Below are 18,458 nucleotides of genomic sequence, written 5' to 3'. Positions count from 1 at the left end.
ACACTGCTGAGCTTTTGGGTGAAGTGGGGCCTGCCAGGGAGGAGCTGAGTGTGGCACAGCATACCTGTCCCACACTAGAGGGTCTAAGGCAGCAAGCTGTCAAACAAGCAAATGGGGATGTCAGTGACTCTCACAGAGTTTACTGGGAGGACAACCTCTTGTACACTGAAGAAAGGGATCCAAAACCTGGAGCTGTCAGGAGATTGGTGATTCCTCAGGAGTACAGAAAGTTCCTCCTAACTCTAGCCTACGACATTCCCTTAGCTGGACATTTGGAGGAAATGAAAACATGGGACAGGCTTGTTCCCTTGTTTCATTGGCCTGGAATGTCAGAGGACACAAAAGAATTTTGTAAGTCCTGTGAAACCTGTCAAGCCAGTGGCAAGACAGGTGGCACTCCAAAGGCACCCCTTATTCCACTGCCAGTGGTTGGGGTTCCCTTTGAAAGGGTAGGGGTTGACATAGTTGGCCCCCTTGACCCTCCTACTGCGTCAGGCAATAGGTTTATCTTGGTGGTAGTGGACCATGCCACCAGGTATCCTGAAGCAATTCTTCTAAGGACTACTACAGCTCCTGCAGTGGCAAAGGCCCTCCTGGGAATCTTTTCCAGGGTGGGCTTCCCAAAAGAGGTAGTATCAGACAGGGGAAGCAATTTCATGTCTGCTTACTTAAAAGCCATGTGGAAGGAGTGTGGTGTGACATACAAGTTCACTACACCCTATCATCCACAAACAAATGGACTGGTGGAGAGATTTAACAAAACTCTCAAAGGCATGATTATGGGACTCCCTGAAAAACTCTGCAGGAGATGGGATATCCTATTACCTTGCCTCCTTTTTGCTTACAGGGAGGTACCCCAAAAAGGAGTGGGCTTCAGCCCCTTTGAACTCCTATTTGGACATCCTGTGAGAGGTCCTCTAACACTTGTTAAGGAGGGTTGGGAACAACCTTTAAAAGCCCCAAAGCAAGACATAGTGGACTATGTACTTGGCCTCAGATCTAGGATGGCTGAGTACATGAAAAAGGCCAGTAAAAACCTTCAGGCCAGCCAAGAGTTCCAGAAGCAATGGCATGACCAGAAGGCTGTTTTGGTTCAGTACCAACCAGGGCAGAAAGTGTGAGTCTTGGAGCCTGTGGCCCCAAGAGCACTCCAAGATAAATGGAGTGGACCCCACATAATTGTTGAAAAGAAGGGTGAAGTCACCTACTTAGTTGACTTAGGCACTGCCAGGAGTCCCCTTAGGGTGCTCCATGTCAATCGCCTGAAACCCTACTATGACAGGGCTGATCTCACCCTGCTCATGGCAACAGATGAGGGACAGGAAAAAGAGAGTGACCCTCTCCCTGATCTCTTCTCTTCCACAGAACAAGATGCTCTAGTGGAAGGTGTAGTACTAGCAGATTGTCTTACTGCTGAGCAGAAAGACCACTGCATAAATCTCCTGGGTCAGTTTTCTGAACTCTTCTCTACTGTACCAGGCACCACTTCTTGGTGTGAGCACACTATAGATACTGGAGACAGCTTGCCTGTCAAAAGTAAGATCTATAGGCAGCCTGGCCATGTCAGAGACTGCATAAAGCAAGAGGTGCAGAAAATGCTTGAACTGGGAGTGGTTGAGCACTCTGAAAGTCCATGGGCCTCTCCTGTGGTACTTGTACCAAAACCTCATTCCAAGGATGGAAAGAAGGAAATGCGGTTTTGTGTAGACTACAGAGGTCTCGACCAGGTAACCAAAACTGATGCTCACCCTATACCCAGGGCAGAGGAGCTAGTAGATACACTGGCATCTGCCAAGTATCTAAGCACTCTTGATTTGACTGCAGGGTATTGGCAGATCAAGTTATCAGAAGATGCAAAAGCAAAAACTGCATTTTCAACCATTTGAGGCCATTACCAATTCACAGTAATGCCTTTTGGATTGAAAAATGCACCTGCCACTTTTCAAAGGTTGGTGAACAGAGTCCTGCAAGGGCTGGAAGTTTTTAGTGCAGCATATCTAGATGATATAGCTGTCTTTAGCTCCAGCGGGGATGATCACCTGGTCCACCTATGGAAAGTTTTGGAGGCCCTGCAAAAGGCAGGCCTCACTATCAAGGCTTCAAAGTGCCAGATAGGGCAGGGGAAGGTGGTTTATCTGGGACACCTGGTAGGTGGAGAACAGATTGCACCACTTCAGGGGAAAATCCAAACTATTATAGATTGGGTTCCCCCTACAACTCAGACTCAAGTGAGAGCCTTTTTAGGCCACACTGGGTACTATTTGAGGTTCATAAAGAACTATGGCTCCATTGCAGCCCCTCTTAATGACCTCACATCTAAGAAAATGCCTAAAAAGGTATTATGGACAGCAAACTGTCAGAAAGCTTTTGAGGAGCTGAAGCAGGCCATGTGCTCTGCACCTTTCCAGAAAAGACCCTGTTACTCCAAAAAATTAATTGTCCAAACTGATGCATCTGAATTAGGGGTAGGGGCAGTCTTATCACAACTTAATTCTGAGGACCAGGATCAACCTGTTGCTTTTATTTGCAGGAGGTTGACCCCTAGAGAAAAGCGTTGGTCTGCCATAGAGAGGGAGGCCTTTGCTGTTCTCTGGGCACTGAAGAAGTTGAGGCCATACCTGTTTGGCACTCACTTCATTGTTCAGACAGACCACAAACCTCTACTTTGGCTAAAACAAATGAAAGGTGAAAACCATAAATTATTGAGGTGGTCCATATCTCTACAGGGGATAGACTATACAGTGGAACATAGACCTGGGAGTACCCACTCCAATGCAGATGGACTCTCCAGATATTTCCACTTAGACAATGAAGACTCATCAGGTCATGGCTAGTCTTATTGTCCTTCGTTTGGGGGTGGGGGTTGTGTAGGAAAGTACCATCATACCTGGCATGTTACCCCCATATTTCACTGTATATATGTTGTTTTAGTGTATGTGTCACTGGGACCCTGCCAGCCAGGGCCCCAGTGCTCATAAGTGTGCCCTGTATGTGTTACATGTGTTATGACTAACTGTCTCACTGAGGCTCTGATATCCAGAACCTCAGTGGTTATGCTCTCTCATTTCTTTCCAAAGTGTCACTATCAGGCTAGTGACCAATTTCACCAATTTACATTGGCACACTGGAACACCCTTATAATTCCCTAGTATATGGTACTAAGGTACCCAGGGTATTGGGGTTCCAGGAGATCACTATGGGCTGCAGCATTTCTTTTGCCACCCATAGGGAGCTCTGACAATTCTTACACAGGCCTGCCACTGCAGCCTGCGTGAAATAACGTCCACGTTATTTCACAGCCATTTACCACTGCACTTAAGTAACTTATAAGTCACCTATATGTTTAACCTTTACCTGGTAAAGGTTAGGTGCTAAGTTACTTAGTGTGTGGGCACCCTGGCACTAGCCAAGGTGCTCCCACATTGTTCAGGGCAAATTCCCCGGACTTTGTGAGTGCGGGGACACCATTACACGCGTGCACTATACATAGGTCACTACCTATGTATAGCTTCACAATGGTAACTCCGAATATGGCCATGTAACATGTCTATGATCATGGAATTGCCCCCTCAATGCCATCCTGGCATTGTTGGCACAATCCCATGATCCCACGGGTCTCTAGCACAGACCCGGGTACTGCCAAACTGCCTTTTCAGGGGTTTCACTGCAGCTGCTGCTGCCAACCCCTCAGACAGGTTTCTGCCCTCCTAGGGTCCAGCCAGGCCTGGCCCAGGAAGGCATAAGAAAGGACTTCCTCAGAGAGAGGGTGTTACACCCTCTCCCTTTGGAAAAAGGTGTTAAGGCAGGGGAGGAGTAGCCTCCCCCAGCCTCTGGAAATGCTTTCATGGGCACAGATGGTGCCCATTTCTGCATAAGCCAGTCTCCACCGGTTCAGGGACCCCTCAGCCCTGCTCTGGCGCGAAACTGGACAAAGAAAAGGGGACTGACCACTCCCCTGACCTGCACCTCCCCTGAGAGGTGCCCAGAGCTCCTCCAGTGTGCTCCAGACCTCTGCCATCTTGGAAACAGAGGTGCTGCTGGCACACTGGAATGCTCTGAGTGGCCAGGGCCAGCAGGTGACATCAGAGACTCCTTCTGATAGGCTCCTTCAGGTGTCGCTAGCCTATCCTCTCTCCTAAGTAGCCAAACCCTCTTTTCTGGCTATTTAGGGTCTCTGCTTTGGGGAATTCCTTAGATAACGAATGCAAGAGCTCATCAGAGTTCCTCTGCATCTCTCTCTTCACCTTCTGCCAAGGAATCGACTGCTGACCGCGCTGGAAGCCTGCAAAACTGCAACAAAGTAGCAAAGACGACTACTGCAACCTTGTAACGCTGATCCTGCCGCTTTCTCGACTGTTTTCCTGGTGGTGCATGCTGTGGGGGTAGTCTGCCTCCTCTCTGCACTAGAAGCTCTGAAGAAATCTCCCGTGGGTCGTCGGAATCTTCACCCTGCAACCGCAGGCACCAAAGAACTGCATCACCGGTCCTCTGGGTCTCCTCTCAGCATGACGAGCGAGGTCCCTTGAACTCAGAAACTCTGTCCAAGTGACTCCCACAGTCCAGTGACTCTTCAGTCCAAGTTTGGTGGAGGTAAGTCCTTGCCTCCCCACGCCAGACTGCATTGCTGGGAACCGCGTGTTTTGCAGCTACTCCGGCTCCTGTGCACTTTTCCAGGATTTCCTTTGTGCACAGCCAAGCCTGGGTCCACGGCACTCTAACCTGCATTGCACGACCTCCTGAGTTGTCCTCCGGCGGTGTGGGACTCTCTTGTGCAACTTCGGGAGAGCACCGTTTCACTCCACTTCGTAGTGCCTGTTCCGGCACTTCTCCGGGTGCTGCTTGCTTCTGAGAGGGCTCCTTGTCTTGCTCCTTGTCTTGCTGGACACCCCCTCTGTTTCCTCACGCAATTGGCGACATCCTGGTCCCTCCTGGGCCACAGCAGCATCCAAAAACCCTAATCGCGAGCGTTGCAGCTAGCAAGGCTTGTTTGTGGTCTTTCTGCGGGAAAATACTTCTGCACGACTCTTCACGACGTGGGACATCCATCCTCCAAAGGGTAAGTTTCTAGCCCTTGTCGTTCTTGCAGAATCCTCAGCTTCTACCATCCGGTGGCAGCTTCTTTGCACCCACAGCTGGCATTTCCTGGGCATCTGCCCACTCTCGACTTGATCATGACTGTTTATTCCACTGCTGGTTATTGTTGCTTTCTTAGCTTGAAGCACCCCACATTACCACTCTGAAATCTATGACTGTTTGTCATCACAACCACTGACAGTCAAGTGCTAAATTGCTTACACTTTGCCAATTTACAGAGCTATTATAGGATGGACCCCAATAAATCAGTGACAAATGACCCCAGCACCCATGGCTGATGTCCAGTAGCCCTGACATGCTACGCTGCCCCCCGAACGGAGATTGTCAGGTACACACTCTAAACAGGCAGCCAAAATGTGCAGCTATTCCACACCCACTAAACTCTAAATACCCTCTCAATTCTCTCAGGCGGTTTAGAATAAGCATGCTGCTGTGAATAAGTCGTCTTTCACAAGCAGTGTGGGCCATAAGTCACAGAGAGGCCCAGGAGACCCAGTTAGCCCCTGCTATCCAAAATGGCATGGCAGTAAAAATTTTGGACCTCATTTTTTTCAGAAGTCTTTCAATCTGAAAGTGCGGGGAAATTTGAGAGATTACTGAGGCTGTGGAACAGCACAACAGGAAAACGTTATTTATGTTTTAGGTATAGGTTGCCCTTTGATGATTATAAAGTGACCTAATAACTATTCTATTTGGAAAATAATGCTGCAGAGTGGAAGGTATACACGCATCCCTTATTGTTCTGTTGATCAGTATCACCTGGCACTAGCCATTGAGTTTACACATTTTGTAAATGTATTTATGTACTTTCTTCAAATAAGAATAAGCACTTACTGATGGCAGAATCATACGCTGCAGTATTGTTGGCATCCCGGTTCAAAGGAAACGGCGATAGATATGCATGTGTGCAGTTCTTTGAAGGTGACTGGTTGGCTAGAAAATAGAAAAGACAGTATTACCTACAAAAATTAATACGTGCTAAACATTTAACTGTCATGAAGAATCAAAGCAACGTTTAAGCAGCAGCAGATCTATTCACAGGTCTTAAAAGCATAACAGAAACACAACTGATGATTATACAACTCTGTTGGCTCCAGTTATCAGCTACCATAACATTCAACATCTAGTGTATTGTCTACAAAGTAGTAACTACTTCACCCCATCGCATCTTGAGAATAAAACCTCTGGGAGAAAACACAAGATATGCAGTAGCAGAGCAGCTAGACTGTAAAAAAGAAATGCAAGAAGGAAAAGACAAGATGCTGAGTTCTCTCTTGGTAAATTTTAAGAGATGGGGCCACAAAATAAGCCAGCTCACTTCCCTTCTGAAACTGTAGAAATACATTGAAACTCATACTTTCAAACATCAGCTAATCAATTCACAACTCCTCTCATCAAACAGCACCTCCTACTCCTGCCTGTTCTGCAACTTGACCATTATCTCCAACTATGTTCACCTCTACACATGGCCCTATCTGTCAGGAAATCCTCACCCCTATCCATTATGCACATTTCAACATACCACAATTCTACACCTCTTAGAGCCGCTCTTCAATAAATGTCATAGCTTGAATGAGTACTGCACACTCTGTCACTTTACTTGCACCCTTATTGTGAAGCCCCTCTGTGCACCGTTGGTTTGCAGCTATATTCTCACTTTACCCAACCCATGCAAATATACATGCAATCATTATGCCTTAGTCACTTTCTAGATGAATTAAAGCTATACAATAAGTCCTAACCCCCGTTAGATATTGGTACCTAATTGGTATGGCCAACAGCAACTCCGGGACATTAAATTAATAACTTTTTTGGTGTGTGGGCTGAAGGATGTAAGTAGTGTGAATACTATTGTGGTACCTATCCACACATAGCATCTCCTATGGCATCATAAATAGGATGTTCAGGCTGATTTGATCTGTTTCAAATGCATGAAGACAGATATTTGTGAGAGGGATTGAAAGAAGAAGGGTGATAAGACAGCAAATCATATCAGAATACCCACATATAAGTGAGCACCAGCTAGATTATCTTCATGGTATTTTTAGCTTTTTAGCACTGTTGTGGCCGTTCTCAAGTATAGTCTTTGTGGTGCATGCGCGCCTGGTCCTTAGTAAGTAAACTTACAAGGGGACGCGTATAGGTCAATGAACCTTTTGGATCGCATGGAGTATCCTAATCATGTAGTGACTATTGACATCAATAATCAGCATAAACAACCATTAACTTTCAATTACATCTATAAACATCTATTCATGAATAACCACAACTCATAAAGAGTTTTAAAGAAATGTATTTCCCTGTTGATTACAATACTAAATCATCTGTTAGATCAATCTTTATCCAATCAACTCAATTATGAATTCGTAATTGGAAAACATCATAACATAACTTGAATAAAACATATGCATAAATGCACCTACATATGCCAAAAGAATACCAGCATTAATAGCAGAGTTCAGCAAATAGCTTGTCAGTCATTTGTCACTGTCAACATGACACCTATCGGCCTACCTAACCAAAATTAGCATCAGCATGTGGGGCTTCATGCAAAACAATTTAGAGAAAAACATTAATTTGGAAAAGATCTATCTAAGTAATATGTCTCAATATGACATATTACTACATTATTCTTGTATATTTTCATTATTTCATACAGTTTCAGTTATTATAAGTACAACTTTGTATACGTGGCTTTCATGCCCCGAGGGCACATTTTCAAACAAGCACAATATTTTCTCTACGATTAACTTCTCTACAAACTTTTCATTATTCAAGCACATAAACATCATAAATAATTTTCTATTTAGCATATCTGCTTCAACAGTGGGGGCCAAGGCTTCTGGAGAATTCCAAGTGCAGAAAAGCCATCTGCTAATAGGATTGAAGCACCAATAGTGAGGCGAAGACTCAAGGGATCTAGGCCTCTGGGTGAGCCTGAGTAACCTAGTATGTCCCTTTACTTGGAGGGCTCCCTGGTTGCCATTTGATGCCACTTTGCCAATAGTGTGTGAGAATGATGAGTAAATGCATATTCATTGTGCAAAGGAAGAGTGTTGGGCACCCTAATGTGAGTTCAATATGTGTTTTTTATTGAGTGGTGAGATGCTTCCTTGTTTACCTGGGAGACCAAATATGTAGAAATCCATTATGTCCTCACATGGCTGTATGCCTTGGGATGTGCCAAGGGAAGAGAAAAGATTCACACATAGGCAGATCATTTCAAGGACATGCTAACCAATTATATTAAGAGACTTACAGATACTTGTAGGGTTCAGAGTTACAAAAAAGTGTCAGTCACTGGGCCACAGGGGAAAAGAGGTGTATGAGAGGTATACTTTCATCTAACACAGTTTACTGACTCCAACGCCTAAACCAGTTTGGACTTTAAAGTTGGATAAAGATTCAGGACTCATACCACACATCTATTACTGTTGTATTCAATTACAGTAGAACTCCGATAGATAATTCAATATTACCATTTTATTATAAGCAATATAATTATAATAGGGCCCTCAATAGTAATCCATCTACAGCAGAGGTGCCTCTTCTTCAGCAACGTTACTTCTGTCACCAACATTCTGCAGGACTCTATAAAAGCCCCCAACCACATTCCAAACTCTCTATTATGACCCAATACCATTGTTTGACATCTGGCTCAATTAAATTCACACTCTTCCACAATCTATAAAATGTATGATCTGCTAGGATTGAAATTGGTGAACCTTAATCAGCAGATATGGATAATTCTCTGTGTACTATTACTGAATGGACCTTTACATTTCCCTTGTTTTGAATCAACAGTAAGTAAAATGTTGGAGCACATTTCCTCATCAAATTCCTCCACTGAATTGACTTTTGTTTTACAAGCTGACCTTGCATTTCTACGCAAGGCCCCAAAATGTCCCACCTTTTGGCACTTCATACATCTTTTATCAATAGCTGCACTCCCTGAATAATTTTCCTAAGTGATTTTTAAGCCACATCTATAACAATTCAACTTTTTTTTTTACAAAGTATGTCCCTGACTATCGTTTCTCCTGCACAGTCAAATAATTGTATCCACTTTTAAAATAATTTTTCTTTTCAAGAACAATACAAACTGCTTGATTTTGTGTATTTCCTGTTGATAACATTTTTGTGGATAATAGAGATCTTTCAATTCCTTTGGCTAGGTCCATGCCTTCAGTAAGTGTAGCACTTCTACATGCTAAGAGCCTTTCTTGGATATTTTTAATAACAATGAAATACAAACTGATCTCTCGAATATATATCCATCATGTCTCCAAATTCACAAGAGGCTGCTAAAATATGCAAACTCGCAATGTACTCTCATGCGAGAGAAAACAACGACGCATCGACGACCCGACATGAAAAGAAACGACACACAACCTTCTTTGCGAGGAAGGAATCATAGCATCGCTGCCCTTTTCCGACGCACGCTCGACCGAGCGGCTTTATTTTTTACACTAACCAGGTACTTTGTAAAACATCATCGTTTCCATTGTTTTTTATGGAGTAAGACTCTTATTCTTTTTGAAAGTTCATATTTTAACTTGTGTATGTTGGATTTTTGTCATTTGGTTCTTGTTTGATTTAGATAAATATTACCCATTTTTCTAAACAGGTGTTGTGTCCATTTTGTAGAGTATTACTGTGTGTGTTGGTACAAATTCTTTACACATTGCTTCTGAGTTAAGCCTGCCTTCTTGTGCCAAGCTACCAAGGAGGTGAGTAGGGATTAACCGGGTGAATTTCTCCTTTTCCCTGACTAGAGTCAGGATCCTTGCTTGGACAGGGGGTAACCTGACTGCCAACCAAAGATCCCATTTCTAACACCCATCAATGTCAATAAAGAATACATAGAACAATATTCAAGTGTAAAACAAACCATTCATACATTGTCTCCTATCCATTCCTGTCACATACCATTATTTGCATAAAAAATGTGACTTTCAGTCACATACTTGAAAATGTATGTTTCGTTTACTTGCATCACAGAATACTAACATTTGTGTTCTACAACCCACTTTTCTTAACTAAACTGTCCAGCCAATAACATCTTTTGAGACCTCCCATCTAGAAACATTGCACATATTTCACAAAATCTTACCTCTGTTCCTCTCTTCCCTTCCATGTTATCCTTTTTACAACCAAGATGAACAATATCAGATACTCTGTACATTGTTCCAGCTTTGTATCATGCAACATTCCTTGCATGTACGTCCTACAAATATTGAACCCAGGCTTCCTCCACATGTACACTTGCTCAAGAGGCGCATCATTTCTTACTTGACTTACTCTAGTTTGAGACTTCAGTTTTTTCAACACTAAAGTCTCTTTACGTATATGTACTACTTCTATTTCAGTATCTCATGCCGGACGCTACTTTACAAAGCCAGACACATTGCCAACTATGCATTTAGAGGGTCCAGTCTACCTTTTCCCTACCAAAACTGAATAAAAAAAATTCACCATTCTTTACTGTAGTTACTCCTGAAAGTTGATAGGCAGATTCACTAACTTTGATCTCTGATTCCTACTATTACAACCCTCTCTGAAATATCCCTTAGCTCTGGCTAAGTCAGTTGTCACTGCTTCTGGAGGTTTAGTAATGTGAAGAGTGGGTATTGAAAGTAATATACTCAAAGAAAACTACAATGAGGGAGAGTGATCCCTCCATGACATAGTTTTCTAGAATGGGTATTTCAAGGAAGTCACCAGTAGCGGCTTGCGGGGAACGGAAGGGGCGGGCAGCCCAGGGGGGAGGAAGGGGGAATAAGCATTAATTACATTTAAAAAAAAACAACCACTTACCTTCACTCGCCACCACGCCGCTCCTCTCCTCCGTCGCAGGCTGCAGGCACAGGCTTTCAGCCTGCCCTGCGGCCAATCCTAATGCTGCTCCCAGGCAGACTGGGAGCCAGTGCATGCTCTCCAGCACGGCAACTGTTTTGCTGGGCTGGAGAGAGCCTACTGTACATGTGTGCTTGGCCGGCTCGAGACAGCCGGCCAAACATACATGCGCAGTGAGGGGGAGTGCTGTGCAGCTTGTTATCTCCCCACAGCCAAAAGAAAAATCAACCAACTGATCCTTGGTGTCTACTTCTCTACCCTGGGTACAAAAGGGAGCTGACAGTCATCCAGGGCTCCTCCTAGATCACAGGCAGCCAACCCAGTCTTCTTCTGATCTTCTGAAAGTCACAAAGTGCTCTCACAAGTTTGCTTGGGGATGTCACATGTATGCATGGCACCAGCTAGTAGGTCGGGGTAGCTCGTGGCTCCTACCTAATCAATATTGTAAACGTTCCAAATGGTAAGTCTACCAAATTTTTCAACACTTACTGTTAGCCATACTGCAACCAGGACCAAAATGCATTGTTTTGGGGCATTTCTAAGAAGGCTAAAGGAGTTAGCTACATTAAGATATGAGGTTTGGGTGTGTATGTGGAAGTGTCATAGGGAAATCGCCAGTGTCCTCCCACATCTAACACTAAAACCCAGTTTGAAGCAGATACAGTACCCAGAACAAACCCAGAGGCAGAGGTCTGTATTTAAAAAACAGGGCCTTTGGGAACCAGAACAGAAGTACATAAGAACTGCCTTGCCATCCTATTTTCTTTCTCTCAAATGTGCCAAAGACTGACATGTAGCTCAAAAGACCTGTCAAGGAGGATTTAACAGTGTAGTTTTAAAAAGGATACCCACAGCCCCATCCTGAATATTGTGTTGAGCTCAGACGAGTCATCTCTGCCCATTCAGGTCAGCCTATTGTTTGCTGCTGAGAGGCATTTCACACCTCATTCACACCTTTTCAAGGCTGAGCACAATCTGAGAGCTGGCAGAGGCTTATGCTAATTAGCCTGATAGTTCAGTAAGGTAAAGTGTAAACTTACTAAATCTCCCTTTCCCTAATATTTATTAAAATGTGACTTCACCGTGGAATTGGATTTTTAATAACAATTAAAACTACTGGTTTAATACTTTTTCTAGCACGTCCAGTTCCTGACATAGGATTAGTATTTTTATCTGTACTCTGGATTTCTGTACAGGACAGCTAGGCCTGCCACAGTAAAAATAGATTTTAAAGTTTCATCACTGTAGGAACCTGGTCACATTAAGTTTCCACATGTCCAACTTTTAAATAATGTGCACCCTGCCTTGTGGGTTAAAAAGCTTACATGAACAGAATTACTAATATTTGAAAGGGAGAGTTTCAAAAAGAGTTTTTTTAACAGGCCGCCCTGCAGGTTTTACACACCATTAGTAAGGCCACACAGGGTAGGCATGAAGTCATGTTTGTCCTGTCACTGCAATGGATGGCACAACAAGTGTTGCAGTCCACAAGTGATACTCAACTTCCAGGCCCTGTCTGCACGTTCTACCCCATGTACTAGGGGCTTTCAAGCAAGGTAAATGTGACAGTTAGGAATAAGCAAATGCAAGCATATTTAAAAGGAGAGTGCAGGCACTCTACTGCTTCCTAGTTGGGTAAAGTGCACATAGTTCTAAAGTCAGCAAAGCAGATAAAGTATTGGTCTCAGGGACATCATGCAGAAGATGGTCATTTCCTACAGTGGATATAAGTGGAATCACAACTGGGTACATGAATAGGCACAATTATTACATATTACAACGAAGACCTTTCTACTGATTGTTCCTCATCACAGGTTACTGTTTCAGGCACTGAAACACTACAAAAAGAATGTATTCCAAATAATGTTTAACCTCTGTCTTATAAACACTCTTTTCTATTTTCACTTGAATCTGCATTCAAAATCAAAACCACTTATCGGAAGTAACAAGAAAAAAGAAAGAAGGAAAGAAAGAGATTGCAAATTGCCTTGCATTAGTATAATAAATTAGAGTTGATAATCTTACAGTGTCGTACATTATTTTCTTAATATAGGTACGTTCTATAAGAAAAAAACACTTAACTATTTTCATGGAATGACACCACAAGTTTTTTTAATATTATTATTGGATCTGCTCTATTTCATGTTTTATGATGCTTTGATGATGAAATTACAATTTAGATCCATCAATAAATTTGGAATTTGGACTTACTACAAGCAAATAGTGATGTCATGGTGCTTGCCTGCTTGCAGCCGGCTGTTTCAGGGTTAATGTCCTCTTCCCTCCATGACCTCACCTGTGGGAGGAGGGATCACGTACACCTTCCGGTTTTGTGATTCTCAGTGACAGGAGAAGCTGTGACCACAGCGCACAGAAATAGAAGCTACACAAGGACTGCAGATAGGGCAGTCTCTAAATAGGGAGGCAGGGCCCTACTAATTATATGGCATAACAACTCCCACCTATCTATAAAAATGGGTATTGCAAGCCTACTTACGGTTCCATGTCCTAATGAAGACACTGCATTCGGTTGTGTGCTTCATTGTGACAATGGAACTTCTCTGTGACTTGCAATATCCTTTCCATGAAGAACTGGGACTCCATTATCCCTTATTTAATGGTTGAAGAGAAAAAATTATCCGGTTTAGCTTGAGGGCAAATCAACAAAGGAGAAAGTCTGTGATTTAGATACAGCTGAGCTAGCCATCTGATTTACCCGCTCAGGGTGGACTTATGTTTGGGATAACCTTCCTGGGCTGATTTCAGAAACTGTAAACATAGTTTAATAGGTATTATGTTTTTGCCATTTGCCCTATAAAATGAATGTGTAGTTAGCCTGTGTTACTATACATACAAGTCAATTGGTATATGGGGTGCTGCAATGTTTTTTCTACAAGGGGTCACTATTGCTTGTTTCCAAGATGTAGGTATGATTGGTACTGTAGGTACTGGGGTTTCCTCAAAGTAATGATTTATGGCATTACTTACATGAGGACAAGGTTAAAAGTCCAAGCAGGGCAAATAGGGGATCCTGATTTCATCAAGTGCATTTCCTAACAAACTGAATCAGTGGTTGTTGGTTTTAATTCAAGTAGTAGGGGGCACTTGAGAAGATTTTAACGGGTATCTTAAACAGATTATTTGTATTAGAGTTTATAGTTATAAACTTTTTGAATTGTAATAAGTTTGTCAATGAAAAGAGGCATAAGAATCACATACCTCTTGGGAAGATGACCTTATAGTTTTGCAGCTTTCAGGTGTTTGAAATTCATTGACAATTAAAAAAAGCTCCTTAGTAAGCTGTGCATTTTGTAATCAACAAATATAAAAAAGGTTGCAATCAATCTTGTTTTCAGTTTGAGTGCTCTGATATCAAGCTATTCATAAAATGTAATCTGTCACTTTGGGAAACAGAGCGCACCAGATAATGACTTACACTAATCTCCCTAGTGTGCAATGTTCTTATGACAGAAAATGCCCCTATTGGAGGATGAAATAGGCACCATGGGTCTAAAAGCCACTGTCAGTAAGAATATCATCCTTTGTATCTCTGTCCCTGCAGTCAGATAATACCCTTAGGGCTGAGTAAGCTGAAAATCCATCTGTCACTAGGTTCTAGTTACCTTAAAAGTATGAGGAGGTTTCCTGCCTCAAGTAAATGCTGTTCAAGTAGAGTAGAAATTCAAAGGTTAATTCAGTGGAGCTTAAGCTTAACTCAACTTTGGCATCTCCTATAAGGATCCTTGGTCCTAATCATTCTCCTTCCATCCGTCTGTTTTCTAAATTATACTGGAGAGTCTTGTATTAATCACTATACCATCCCAATGCCATTTTTATGGCAAGTGTTCAGATTTCTGGTCTGCTGCTCACCTATATGTGAGTAACAACTGCCATATGGGTTACAATTTAGCAAACTAATCAGTCTGAATGGATTAGCAGACAATTTACCCAATTGCTCAGGATTTTACACATTTCAGTTATGTGACCTTTGCTACAAAGATATATATATCTTTGTTTCCTTTAGTCTTTCTAACTCCCAAGTATCTTGTAGGTAGGGCACCTGAGGTGAAGGGCAACTTCTTTTGGTAAGTTCCTTATTCAAGCCTTGAGCCAAAATCCCTGCCTTTGCTGAGGCACTCCCAGTAAGAAGACTAGAAGACTAGTCTACTTCAAAACCTACTAGAAATAGCAATAGAGAACATGGCTTTGGTTTGGCCCCTCTGGGGGTAAGAAGACTGCTGCTATTGCAGGCCTTAATGACCATCAGCCACAGATGTCCACCAAAGGCCTCACAATCCTGTTAGTGATAAGATGTTCAAGGTAGCAGTTACACAGGATAGTTAAATCAATTTTGATTCTTGCCCCAAATTCCTGGTTAATAAGGCGAGTTTGTTACATGAGAACCAAGAGGCGCTGATTGTGTTTTTTCCCTGTGTGACCTTTTGGAGACAAGTAGCCCTGTCTTGGATTTTTAACCTGAAGGCTAGCCATCTGATGAGGGAGAGGCATCAAGGTCTAAAGGAAGAGTGAATTAAAAAGACCACCATAGAAGTCCCAAAAGCCATGGTAATGAGAATATCCAAGCTGATAAGCTTACACTCATTGATGAGACCATTTAGTGGATCAAGTAGAAACAAGGGCAACAGGGCATGTTTTTGCCTTAACTGTTAGTCCCATGTTATCTGGGACACAAGCAGCACAAAAAGAATCATAGCCTATGCAGCATGCAGGTACAGCAGGGCATCCCTTCATAGTCTAGATCTATAATCTGTTGCAATTACACAGGAAGGTTTATAAGAAGGACTCAATGTAATTGAAGATCGCCCATCTAAACCACAGGTGACACTGCAGAAAATGTCAAAGCATGTGGATATATTGCATCACCATTTAAATGCGATTGAATCTAAAGCAGCTGGGCTGCTGGTATCAGTGGAAACCATTAGGAATCATGTGGACCAGCATGAGTGTCAACTGCAGGCCATGCCTCTGAAACTTGAAGACGTTGAGAATCAAATGCGAAGAAACAATTTACATATGCTGACGATCCCAGAAAGGAATGAGTGGAAAGACCTCAGAAGATATATTTCCCTCCTGCTTTGCCACTCATTCCCCCAACTTAATGACTGGGCATTGATTGTCAAATACAAAGGGCCCATAAATTCCCCTTTTCATAAGCCTAATAATGGCCATATTGCACAATATCCCTATGCTATTCCGCTTTTCATAGGGAATTTCAGGGTTAGACAGCCAATATTCCAACTGGGCCACCATAGTAAACCAATGAAGTCCTGTGGGGTTGAATATTTTGTTAGATCAGACATGTTTGGGAGACTGTTGAATGCAGATGGCACCTAAGGGAAACAATTTCCACATTTCAGGCATTGGGAGCAACAATTTTCCTTGCTGGAACCAGCAAATTAGGAAATCTGTTGATTAGGCTAGATAATATATTGTCAGGACCCAGGGAAGGTGCTGGACTTAATAAGACAATGAGGAAAGAAAAATACTGAATGAATTGATTATCTTTAATTTATTTTCTCTTTTTCTGGCTTACTTTTCTTTGGAAATAGAATGGAATGGGAGAAAGAATAACAGAATCAGTCTCTGGGGCTATCTCTAATTTGGAAATAGAATAGGAGAGAGAAGAGGAGATCATTCTTTGGGATTCTCTCCGCAAGAATGTTATTAGTTTTGGGCTCACAGCTAATTCAACTATCACAATTTTTGGGGAGACAGAAGATATTCAGCTGCTTGCCACTAGATCATGGACTCTTTATTCTTTGCCTTCTGCTTTTTAATCCTTCTTCCTTCTTCTTTATGCTGAGTCTCAGGCTAGAATCAACCTATTCTAGTTTTTCATCAGAGGGTTTGAGAAGGCTTGGTGTTTATTTTCTCTTTTTCTGGCTTACTTTTCTTTGAAAATAGAATGGAATGGGAGAAAGAATAACAGAATCAGTCTCTGGGGCTATCTCTAATTTGGAAATAGAATAGGAGAGAGAAGAGGAGATCATTCTTTGGGATTCTCTCTGCAAGAATGTTATTAGTTTTGGGCTCACAGCTAATTCAACTATCACAATTTTTGGGGAGACAGAAGATATTCAGCTGCTTGCCACTAGATCATGGACTCTTTATTCTTTGCCTTCTGCTTTTTAATCCTTCTTCCTTCTTCTTTATGCTGAGTCTCAGGCTAGAATCAACCTATTCTAGTTTTTCATCAGAGGGTTTGAGAAGGCTTGGTGTCAGTTTGTGCCATCAACCATCTATTTAATTGAGTCTTTGTTTTCTTTTTTTTGGATGTGGGCAAAATTCCTGCTGGAAGAAGTGGGATAGGGATGGGACTGGCTGCTTCTAGGAGAGGAAGTAAGAGGGTAACGTGGGGGTGTGTCAGGGAGAGTTTGGGAGTGGCATGTGAAGGCAAGGGGGAGGGAGATAAAAGAAAGAATAAGACACAGTTTGAATTAATTATTGTGTCGTGCGCTGGAAAAATGTATTTTTTCAGCAATAGATAATATGTCAAATAATTGTAACCATGGTGTGCATATTCTCTCCTACAATGTCAATGGCCTGTGGCCTGCCGCTAAAATAAATATATCATGAAGGAGCTAGGTACACTGAAGCCCCAGCTTTTATGTATACAGCAGCCTCACCTCACAATTCAAGAGCTAGACAAATTGAATAGCGTAGGCTATTTTACTCTTGCAGTAACTGGAATATATGCTCCTCAAAGGGGGGTGGACTATTATTTAAGGGAAAGAGTGGGTTACCCACCAGGTCAAAGTAGATACATTGTGGAGATGCTTGAATGCCCATACAGGAAATAGAAGTTTAGAGGTCCCAGTCGTGTGCAACCTTCTTCTTGGGGAGCTTAGCACATGGCAGATGTCCATAGTCATGTGGGAGATCTTAATTTAACTCTTCACCCAGGGGTAGGGTAGACTCAACTACTATTTGTGCTTACTGGGTCAGTGGCACAAGAAAAAATGTAGGGCAGCTTTAAAACAGTTTCTTACTACACATTCTCTTGACAAAATATGGCATGCTCACCAAGCGAGTGAGCATGGCTTTACGTTTCATTCTGTACCTCATCACTCATCTTCTCGCATAGATATGATCTTTGTCAGCTACAGTATCTTACCATCTTCAGTCATTAAACTCAATACCAAGATTGTTTCAGACCATAACTCTCTTTCATTATTTTATAAAGAAAAGGAATTGGATAACACTAAAACACATCATCATATATACATGATCTGGTTTGAGGGAATTAATCTGTGTTAATCAAGGGTCATCAAATCCTGTTATGGTCTGGGATGCTTTAAAAGTCTTTTTTAGAGGACGGACTACCAGCTTCATCATCCATAACAACAGGATTGAACAGACTACAGAGACTAGAATGCGGGAGAAGCTTCTCCAATTAGAACTTGAGCATTCACTTTCACTTCAGTCCAATAGGGATCCCAACATTAGACTGGTTATATTCAGGCAACTAACCATGTTTAGGGTGCAAA

The 18,458-nt window shown here is 42.4% G+C and overlaps 1 protein-coding gene across 1 annotated transcript in view; it reads right to left on the bottom strand.

The window, feature by feature from the left end:
- TMEM182 (transmembrane protein 182) overlaps positions 1-18,458 on the bottom strand; it is a 129,063-nt gene that overhangs the window by 55,958 nt on the left and 54,647 nt on the right. Inside the window, exon 3 of the mRNA XM_069204440.1 lies at positions 5,929-6,027. Within this exon, the coding sequence (XP_069060541.1) occupies positions 5,929-6,027 (99 nt within the window). The remainder of the gene's footprint in view (positions 1-5,928; positions 6,028-18,458) is intronic.

This window comes from Pleurodeles waltl, chromosome 8, assembly GCF_031143425.1.
Source record: "Pleurodeles waltl isolate 20211129_DDA chromosome 8, aPleWal1.hap1.20221129, whole genome shotgun sequence".
Taxonomy (NCBI): domain Eukaryota; kingdom Metazoa; phylum Chordata; class Amphibia; order Caudata; family Salamandridae; genus Pleurodeles; species Pleurodeles waltl.
This window is presented reverse-complemented; position numbering and strand designations above follow the sequence as displayed.